The 11381-nt window shown below is 28.6% G+C and overlaps 1 protein-coding gene across 1 annotated transcript; it reads right to left on the bottom strand.

Moving 5' to 3' along the window:
- Positions 1–7149: 7149 nt before the first annotated feature.
- On the bottom strand, positions 7150–10673 carry LOC111293980 (Ribosomal protein S5 domain 2-like superfamily protein). The gene is made up of 4 exons (XM_022887068.2): positions 10092–10673; positions 9179–9619; positions 7775–7855; positions 7150–7599 (listed from the first exon to the last, which is right to left on the bottom strand). Exons 1-4 carry the CDS (start codon positions 10612–10614, stop codon positions 7508–7510), a joined length of 1137 nt encoding a protein of 378 aa, XP_022742803.2. The 5' UTR covers positions 10615–10673; the 3' UTR covers positions 7150–7507.
- Between the last annotated feature and the right edge of the window lie 708 nt (positions 10674–11381).

Genomic DNA, 11381 nt, shown 5'->3' on the forward strand with positions numbered 1-11381 from the left:
AAGGTCAAAATGAGTTTTTTAACCACAAAACTCAAATTGCTGGAGAATAATAACACTACTAAAGCACAGAAGAAAGTATGAGTACAATAGCAAGAATGTACCAGAGCTTAAAGACTAGAATCAAAGAACAAAAGGAAAAGTTCATTGGATTTACCTTATACAAATTTCTAACAACTTCCTACAAGGCTCCAAATATTAAGCCTTTCCCCGGAGCTGTAAATAAAAAAACTAGAGAATGTCAGTGTTAGCGCAGTTTTTTCAAGAAGAAAAAGGCTAAAATATTTGCAACCCAATTATGCAATACAATATATTTCTTTCTTTTAATGGTTAACAATATGCTCCTAAGCAATCCCAGAATATGGATACCGTATTCTGCATGCAAGTCTTTAGTGCAAGAAATTCTTTAAAACACATATCGCTTTCAACTTCCCGAACTTTAGCTGCAACACAGGCCCCACATTCTTTAGCCTGCAAAGACAACATTTTAGTTGAAACAGTAAGCCAAGTGCAAGCAGAATTTAAAAGCAGGTTAAAGGAAATATCTTTCTGCAATCACATTTTTGTTTATTTTCAACCTCAATTACTCATACACAAACTTATTATATAATTCTAATTAAAAAAAAAAAAAAAGTCCAAAAATTAAATGGAATATTACAAACCTGTGCCGTACAATTAACTAAAACGCGCCTAAGTGGAGAGCTTGTGTTCTTTTCTTTCATATCCACGGCTCTGCAAAAGAAAAAATATATATCATAATTTTCTAAACTTGAAAGATTGATAGGGGGCGAATTGTACATGAATTGATGAAATTAGGGTTTTTAAAATTAAATTGATAAAAAAAGGTTGAAAAGGAAAATCAAATCCAAGAGACTGGTTAGCATAATTGGATAAACTAATTAGCAAAATCTAAGAGATGTTATAATATATAAATTTGTAAATCTATAATTAAATTTTTAAAGAGCTCTTAAGTGTCTCTAAAAAAATATGCTCTAATCTACTAGATTCAAAAATTCAATTACATATAGAAAATGTTATAGTATCTTCACATGTTCATACAAAGAATAATATCATTTTATTTTAAATTATTCTAAGATTTTGATTCTAATGATTTTAACTTTTAATGTTGAATATTGAAAATAATTTTTAAGTTTCTCTATTAATCTCGTAGATTTTTTAAGAATTATGTCCTCGCCTTAAGAATTTTTAAAAATCTCATTTATTTTTTTAAAGAGGTTTCATTATTGACAAAAATTTTAATCATTTTTTATTTTGGTTTCTTTTTATTAAAAATATATATAATTATTTCACTATTTGGATCAAATTAAAAATATTTTTTTTTGGAAATTTATTAGATAATCAACTATTTACGATTACTAATAATTTTATCATCATAATTTATTTTTTATTTTTATTTTTAAATTTTTCATCGTTTGGGTCAATTTAACATTTTTTTTATTTCTAAATTTTTCACTATTTTGATCTATTTATAAATTTTTTTTTGTTTTTTATTTTTGGAAATTAAATAATATGACAATTATTTTTTTGAAGTTTCATTTAAATTCCTCCACCATTTGAGATAAATTTAAAAAAATTTCTCACTTAGAGATTTTTTAAAAATTTACCATTTAAAATTTTTAAGATTCTCATTTTTGGATAATTATTAAATATTTTCAACCAAAATTTTATTAAATTTTTTTATCATTATTATTATTATTATTATTATTATTATTATTATTATTATATTTTTAATTAAAAATAATTATTAATTATTATTTTTAAAATTTTATCTAAATTATTTCACTATTTTGGATAAATTTAGAAAAAATTTCTCACTTAAAAATTTTATAGAAATTTACTATTTGAAAATTTTAAAAATTTTATCATTGGATAATTATTATTTATTCTTAAATATTTTATTTTATTTTTTTCTCAAAATTTAATCATACAAAAATACTTAAAATATAAATAAAATAATTTTTTTTTTAAAATATCAAAATAGGAAAATGGCTCGACTTAGTTGCAAGCAGGGGAAGCGGTTGGAATGGCATGACTCATGGCTCGACTTGGCTGAAGCTAAGGACAGGACGCGGGTCAAAAATAGGTCGAGCACTATAAGTTGGGTCACCCACTAAAAAACTTGCGGATCCTGGGTTTCTTAAACACCCAAAACGACATCGTTTAACAATAATATAAAAGATCGAATTTTTTTTTTTTTTTACAAATTCCTCTTTCCCTTTCTTTTGCTATTTTCTTTTCTTTCCCTCTCTCTCTACCACTCTAAGAACTCTAGTTGAATCTTTATCAAATTCTAAAAATTTATATCGAAATCTGGGTTGATTCACCGAAAAATCACTGAAAAATTTAATCTTCGTCGAAATCTTCCACTAGATTCTGAAAAACTTGCCAAAAAATTCAAACGACATCGAAAAATTCATCGAAAACTGAAAAAATTCATTTAAATTTGAAAAATTTTCAAAAAATTTTCCCAAAAAAAAATCAAAATTCTTCTATATTTTTGTTGATCTTTTTGCTTTTTTCGTATATTTTTTCTATCTTTTTGTGTGTATTTTCCCTTTTTACTTTTTTGATCTGTGTGTTTTCTGTCTCTAATTAGTGTGTATTTATAGGGAATAATCAGAAGAGTTTCTAATCAACCAAGTCTCCCCTTGACCAGATTTTTGTATTATCATATAAAATTTATCCTATAAAAATTAAAACCAATTACAATTCTGTCAATACTCATTCACAGTAAAATTTGCATTATTTTTTTTTATTATTTATTATCACTGTTACCTTATTATTATCTTAACATCTAATTTGATAATACAAAAAAATCAAAGATAAATCAAACAAAAAAATCAAAGATAAACAAAAAAAAACAAATAAATGAATAATCAACCAAAATAATAATAAATAATAATAATCAATAAATCATAAAATAATGAATGATTGGGCTTATAGATTGGACTCTATTGAGCCAAACCCAATGGGTTTGAGCCTCGACCAATTAAGGTGTCTACAAAAGAGAAAAGAAAAAATCTTAGGACAATTCAACATTTTTACTTTTTACAATTCAAGGAACAAAATTCTACTAATCTCGTTTTCTTTTTCCTTTAATTTTTTTTTTAAGGAATTGGTTTTTAATTGTTGAAGCAGGTTGATTTGTTCAACTACACCTAATGATCCTTTTTTGAGAAATAGGGGAGATAAAACGACTTGTTGAAAGGGGAACCACATCGCCTAAGAAAGTTTTTAGTCTCGCATATGCATATATATATATATATATATATATATATATACACACACATACACACACTGCAGGAAAAGAGTTTTTTATTTTTTTATAAAAATATTATGATCTAGAGTATTGATAATGAATTTATCAAATTCGATATGTATTAACTTGTTAAACTTTGAAAAGGATTGTTATAAATTATAAATAACTCAAAATTTTTAAATAAATTTAAAAATTATAAAAAAAATCTTATACTTGATTTCAAGTAAAAGAGTTTTTAATCAATGAATACGTATACTTCAAAAATCCATGTTTTGATAAACTTGAAACTTAGTTAAAAGCATTTGCCGTATATATACATATGATAATTGAATCTATAACAATTAATAACAAGTTAATCCAAATAAAACTAAATCATATAATAAATTAGTGATGTTCTCATTTCTCACCTATAATCACATAGCAAAAAGTTATTGAACCAACAACATTCATCATTCCTAATGCCACCATTTCTTTGTTTGGATCTAATTGATAGTCTTTCATTAAAGCAAAAGTTCTCACATTGATTTTAACTTCCTATTAAATTAACCTATCCAAGAAGAAAAAAATGGAAACATGAAAGGTTTAGATAGATGCAATATCATAATTAAATTTCTTGGTCAGTCAGGATGGATAGAAAACAAACAAAATAGTTTACTGGCAATCTTATCATACCAGCCATGACACCAATCCTCAAACTTTGAAGAAGATATTCTCTACTAAAATAAATTTGATTCATGTATGAAAGCATGATTCCTTTCTCAATGTTTTTCATTTGTACAGATAAAAATACATAACAATGTCACTATCATTACTTAATACCAAAACTATTACAATTTTTGCCACTACTATGAGCTATTAAATTATAAAATTGCACCAAAAATTATTAAAAGTAAAAAAAAAAATTACAATTTGAATTTCTTTCTTTTTTGAACGTGTTATATAAATAAATAAGGTGCAAAGAACAACATATATCAGTGGAGCTATTGCAATAACCTAAAAAAAATTTGTTGTTCTTTTTCCTTATTTCTTAAAGTCTATAAAAGTTAGCAAATAGTCGTATGCTTTTTCTAATCCATAAACAAAAATAAGACCTGAAGACCCTTACAATGTACTTAAAAAATATAAGAAAGGATAAAAAGCTAACTCCAATTATAACAGTCAACCAATTCCAGTGCAAAGTAATATTATATAAATTTAGTAACTAAAATGTAGTGGGTAATGACATTGATACTGGTTGGAAATTCTTTAGAACATAGGTTAGGACTCTTTTTCAAAATAAGAGAATCAATATGCTTTTTTTCTTTTTTGAAAAAGTTAAAATGGAAGGCTAATTACTCTAAGGGCATTGCCCTATACATAATGCATTACAAAAATAATATATGGTTTCTTTTGTAAATGTTTTTATGCCAAAAAAGCTTTAAGCTGTTGGATGGCAATTGTAACAGTAGCTCTAGCCATAAAACATTTAGTGAATTAAGAAGCCTAGCCTATTCTTTGTTTTCAAAAATCAGTTTAGTGAATTATGGAAGTAATAAAGGAACCGTAGAAATATGAGTAGAACAAAGTTAACAAAACAAATATTATGGCAAGGTATTGTCAGACTTCCATAAGTAATATACACAATTACCTAAGAAATCCAAGAGATACATAAGTGATTTCAGGAAAATAAAATAAAAAAAGGCTAAATCAATAGTTAGGCATTCTTAAAAATAATTAGATAACAATCACATCTTTAAAAATAAACAGATGATAATCATAGAGTCAAAAATAGCTCAACAATTGTACAATTATACTAGGGTTGAATGCAAAAACAAAAAATCAAAAGTTAGTAAGTAGCAAAAGAAAGATTCAAAATTTACATAAAACATTAATAAAAAAAACATCTTATCATGAAAGTAAAAAGTAGTAGAGAAAAATTTTAATGTAAAACAAAAAGGGTACCTTTAGTTGGCATTGCTTGAGAAATATCTTGTAAACATCCAATGAAATCTCTACTAAGAACCTCTAAACTTCTCTGAATATCAACAAACTTACAAAAAAAAAAATTAAACAAAATTATCAAGTAAATTATGTTTAAAACTAAATAACAAATTCTGATAGTATATTAAATATTTGCATTCTTTTAAATATTTTGAATAAAACCCTCAAATACCCTCCTAAAACATTATAAATCTATAGAATTTGATTTTGTAACGGGAATTTCATAAACTTACGAATTTAAAATTGAAAACCTAGTTATGGAGTCCACTAAAAAAACTACCAAAGAAAAAGAGAGAACGAATGGGTACTTGGCTTCTTCGTTGAACTGCAAACTGGAAGGCAAATGACGATGGTAATTTGTGACTCAATATCTTCTATTACCTTGCTTTAGCAACTTGATGTAGCCACCAATTGTTCGATAGACAACTTTCATTCACGGCTTAACGTTTTCTTTCTTTAATCTTCCTCGATTTTTTTTATCTCTTTGTGACCCACCACCAATGAAGGCTGAATTGATGATAAAGGTCAAATTAGACTCTTCCTCCTTTCTTTCCATGCTCTTTTCTCTTTCGTTCTTTTTTCTTCTCTTTTCATGATTTTTGGATTTTTTTTTATTTGTTCTTTTTCATTTGGCTTTTTTTTTTTTTGGAATCTTTTGTAACCTTTTATAATTTTTTTTGTTTTACGATGAAAATCCAATAATATCATTAATAAAATGAAAATTTTTTTTGTCTTAAAATAGATAGCTGTTGCATGGAAATGAGTTGGAGACAACTTTATAAGGTAGTTTAGATAAAAGATTAAAATGCTTAAATATCACCTCATTGAAATTCAGTGATAATTAATCATAGTTTTAATTTTATTTATAATCAATTCCTTACTTTATTAGAATTAAAAAAAATCGTTAAATAACAACTTTATTCTTAATTGATTGATATAATTTTGATTAATATAATATGAAGTATAAAAATATAATTATAAAAATAATTTTTAAATTTTATTTTCAAGTTCAGTAGGGTGAGATTTTATGGAGTATTGATAATCAACTCAAATTGGGCTCAAATATTCAATAATTAATTTTAAAGTTTGCGTTTTATTTTTTAATTTTTTAATTACAAATAAAGTTAAAAAATTTACACATATCTCAAAATTTTAATTAGTTTTTTATTTTTAATATATCTTAAATAATATGGATTACCTTACTAACCTCGCTTATAAAATCTTAAAAACTCTCTTAGATAAAATAATTACTATTAATTTTAATCAAATTGTATTCTATGTTGGTCTGCTTCATATATATTTGAAACGGTATGTTTTGACGAGAGGTTTCAAGGAAGAATTTAATTTGTAAAGACATTTTTAAAGTTTTAAAATAAAATTATTTTATTTGATAAAATAAAAATTAGAATTGAAAAAAATTTTAAATTTTGAATAAAGAATTTTGAAAAGCTTTCTCTTTTTAAATTCCACCTCTTCGGGTGAAATTACTCGATACCTTTTTAGGCAACTTTGGTTTTTTTTTCAATTTTATCTTAAAAAAACTCATCCTAAAATTCATTTTTTTATTTTTTCATATAGCTAGTAATACCTACACATTTTAATAAATCTACTAACACCCATATTCTATATATATATTTTTTAGCATTTTTTAATTTTTCTATCTCTAATATCATTAATCTATTATAATTATGTTTTTATCTAGTCAAATTCAAATATTTAAAATTCTTTTTTAAAAAATAATTATCCAAATAATATATATGTAATTTATGTTATTTTACATTGATGAATTCCAAAATGCTAGCATTCCAAAATTTTTCAAAATTTCGAATTTATCTCATAGAACAAGTATTTTAAAATTACAGTAATAAATTACTTAAAAAAAAAGAAAAGAATGAAGTTTCCAATTGTTGGCATAGGTGAAAATTTTTGGAAAAACCCAGCGAATGACATCTGAAATAATAGCGTACATATAGAAGAACATGACGTACCAATAGAAAGGGCCTATTCCTCCTATGTTATGGTGGCGATATCTCAAACATATTTCTTGGTCAACAAAATCTTCTTATCTCTGCTGCTACTCAAGTTGGGAAAGCTAGACTACAAGCTACATTACAAAACAAACACCAATCCTTATTATGAATGATAGAAATTGTTGCAACATGGCAAAATTAAGGTTTCCTTTTCATCCAATTAAAAAAGAACTCCTTGAGAAACAACTGAGCAAAGAAAAACAGGCTGGCAATGAATTGATCAACGCTTGACCCATTGAAAGCTCTTCCTTGCTTTTGCCTTCCCTGGTTTCTTCCTTTCCACCACACGTGGATCCCTTGTCAAGAAACCAGCTGCCAGGACACAGGAGCATTTTAGTAATGCGATCATAAGCTTCAAATATAACAACCAAGATCAAGAATAAAAAGAACTTGCCAACCCCCCTAAAAATGGACTAGTGGATTATAATTGTATAAATATAAACATAAACATAGATATAATCATGCACAATCATAAAAGAGGTAATACCAGCTCTGAGTGGAGGACGTAGCTCTGGCTCAAAGTTTTGCAATGCCCTACTGATTCCCAACCGAATTGCTCCCACTTGACCTGTCACAGAGCAGATAATCAGCTTTACTTATAAGGAAGAAAACTAAAGTCCATAATGCAAACATATGCAAACATTGTACATATTAAAACAATTACATTTCGAGTAAGGTAAAGGGCATTAGAGTGTTAAATATACAATTAAGCTAAGGTAATTAAGGTGTATATTAGATGAATTTTCCTAAAGACTATCGCATAAAAGGACCACTATCATCGAAACCAAATTCTGTCAGCTTCAGATGATATCTTAGGGCAAGCAGTGGTACAGTGACATAAGATTCAACAGCCAATGGACTCCATAACCTTTCAAATGTACTACGAAGACTGAACAAACTGTCCAAACCTCATCAGCTCAATAATACAAGTAAGTTAAATTATAGTGTATGACAACTGAGAAGGGTACTTTTTTTACAAATTTCAACTGGAAGGGAAAGGTACTCTTAGAGTGGTCAAATATGTAAGAAGGTAGGGCAAGCATTCTTGAAAAAAAAAATGAGGAACATTGAAGCTTGTTTATTAGCCAAACCTCACTAAGCCTATACTTGCAAAGAATAATCAACTTACTTTCAGCAAGTTAACACTTCTCACGCTACATGTTATTGTTATCTATACAAATTGAGAGGATAACCTGATAAAGCACCTAATTTTTTTGCATATCACATTTCCTCGTGGCTGGTCCCAACAAGTTAAAAAGCTTGAATATATATCACTACTACAGAAGCCTTCAACATACCTAGCAAATATGTTGATAACAAAATTCAATCACTTGTAATGATTCTATGCCCAACATGTTGAATGCCTGATCAGTGTGGAATATTAAAGACTGCTCTATTACCATAGGCCAAACCTTTTCCATTATTGTTGATAAAGTAGGCTACATCCTTCTCTCTGTCTTCCTTTTTTTTTTTTTCTTTTCTTTTCTTTTCTTACTTTCAATTTCTTCTTTAACAATACCTTACAATATATTTTCTCTTGGGAGGATAAATCCGAGGCAGCAATAGGAAGTAGAAGGCTTTTAGTATTACTAGAATGACTGGATGAGAATTTCAATACCCATGCACAAATTCTTACTTAGACCCCACAAATCACAATAAACAGATTTTAACCGTAGGATTTATGATAAGTGGATGCTGAAGTGAATCTAATGACCAGAGCAATTTTCTCTAATTGTCTCCTTGATATTAACATTATTGATGCATAGAAGTAAAATGGGAGAACAGGTTGAACCCCAAGTGTCAAACAGGATAAGCGTAAGACATTGCTAGTAGAGTTACTGGTTTTAATGTTTAAATGAAAGGACATGTAACTCCTAGGCCATAAGCTTACCAGAAACACCACCACCTTTAACAGTGCAGTTGATATCCCAAAGGCCCAAGGTCTTGGTCTCTGAGAATGGCCGCAGAAGAGTGGCACGGTGATCAAGCATTGGGAAATAGACATCAAATTGTTTGTCATTTATAATAAATTTTCCATCACCAGGTTGAACCCAAACACGGGCTATACTACATTTTCTTCTCCCAGTCCCATAAGCTCTTCCTTTATCATCTACTTGCCTTACTCTTGCTTTGGCAATTTCCTCCAGCTTCTGACGTTCTATTTCAGCTCTTGTGGATTTCCTTGTATTCTTTTGATAACGCATATCTTCTATAACACTTAAAGGTGGCAATCCGTCAACCCCTTCCAAGTCCTTTAGTGCAATCAAACTGTCAAGCATCGCATCTGTGATACCGGATGCTGCAATAAGGTCACCAAATGCACGATTGGGACCTGCAAAATGGTATAATCTTCCTCTTAACTCACAAAAGATAAATTATGGAAAAAAAAAAGGTAGCCATCTCCTTGATACACAAACAAGAACACCAAGACACTAAATCTATAAAATTGTTCCTCCTTTTTTTTTTTTTTTTTCAGTTCTCATCCTACTCTTCATTCTACTAGGCAAAAGCCCAATTGGGCATAGCAATTTGATTCATGTTTCATCGAAATTGCATAATTTGGCTGCAAATGCAGTATTAAATTATTTAAAAATTTTCAACAAGGATGAGTTTGCTCTCAATAAGCAAATTTTACCTATCCCAAATTCCCACTTGTAACTTTTTCTATGTAAGTTTTAATTGCAATTGCAATGCCAAAATAAGCCTAAATACGTTAATTTTTTAATCCTATAAAAACAATACCAATAATAACAACAACAAATTGCTATCAGATTTTAAAAATTAAAACAAAAAGAAAAACTTGCCTTTGAGTACGGCAGTGAGCTGTTTCTCTTCTTCTTCAAGCTTCTCCTGCTCCTCAACCGCTTCACCACTCAGGGCAATACTAGATTCACCTCCCGTTTCACCAAATTCTGGTACACCTTCTTTTAAGGTAAACACGCTATCATCTTCCTCTTCCTCTTCAAAGCTCCATGCTTTATCTTCCTCTCGAACCAACCAATCCTCTTCCCCACTCTTCCTTCCAGTACCACCGTCTTCCTCACCAGGGGCGGTAGGAGACTCGTAAAAGCCGGAGATACCGGGGAGGTTTCCAGACTCATCGGAGAAGACATTACCGATTTTTCCGTCACTTTCTTGGGAAATTTTCCACGGATCGGAAAATGAATGATCTTTGTTATTGTTGTTGTTGTTGTTTTGATTGGTTGAGAGGAAACGGAGGGGAGAAACTAGAGGGGGTTGAGGGAAGGAGGGATATGGCTGGAATTTGGAGGAAAGTAGGGGAAATAGACGCAAATGGGAAGGCTTGGGGAGGAGACGAGAGAGCATTGTGGGATAGGAAAGGGTTTTGGGGAGGGTTGGGACGAAGAAGAAAGGATTTTCATTCGTGGTTTTTGCGCAGGGTTTTAGAAATTGGGGAGAATTTTGAACCGACCCGGTCCAATTCAAATGCCCATGGGCCAACAAAGCCCATAGATGTCTAAAATTGTTAATTTTCAAACACTTTTCTAAATTTATTTTTATCATTAGTATATATTTTTTATATTTTGTAACTACCGTTCTGTATAACTTGTAAAGTACAAAAATAACTGTGTACCCAAAAAAAGTAAAAAAAAAAAAAAAAAACCACCCGATTGGCTGCGGATTAATATTGTGTTTCCAAAAATGGGCCGGGCCACCTCTTTGGAGTATTTCATGGGTTAAATTAATCACACTCTCGAAACATTACTTTTTGGGCCACCCAACTCTATTCTTTTTCTAACTTCTATTTTCTATATATTTATGATGAACAATTTTTTTTTATATTATTTATAAGCAAAATTTAAAGATTGTCACATTTTATTTTTTAACATATTTTAAAGAATATGTGTCATATTAAATTTAAAAATCAGATATAAAAATTTTTTAATAGGCACGATAATTTGTCATTTATTTATAATAAATATAAAATGACAAGTTATTCGATCGTTCATTATATCTGTAAAAATATTTGGAGCAAAAATAAATCCATGCCAATAATTGATGGTAAATAGTATTGTAGCTTTTTGCTTGGCTTCATAAATCTCATCTCTTGATAAACCTATATATATATAGAA

Source organism: Durio zibethinus, chromosome 14 (genome assembly GCF_047325235.1).
Source record: "Durio zibethinus cultivar Kanyao isolate XHJ-2024 chromosome 14, ASM4732523v1, whole genome shotgun sequence".
NCBI lineage: Eukaryota > Viridiplantae > Streptophyta > Magnoliopsida > Malvales > Malvaceae > Durio > Durio zibethinus.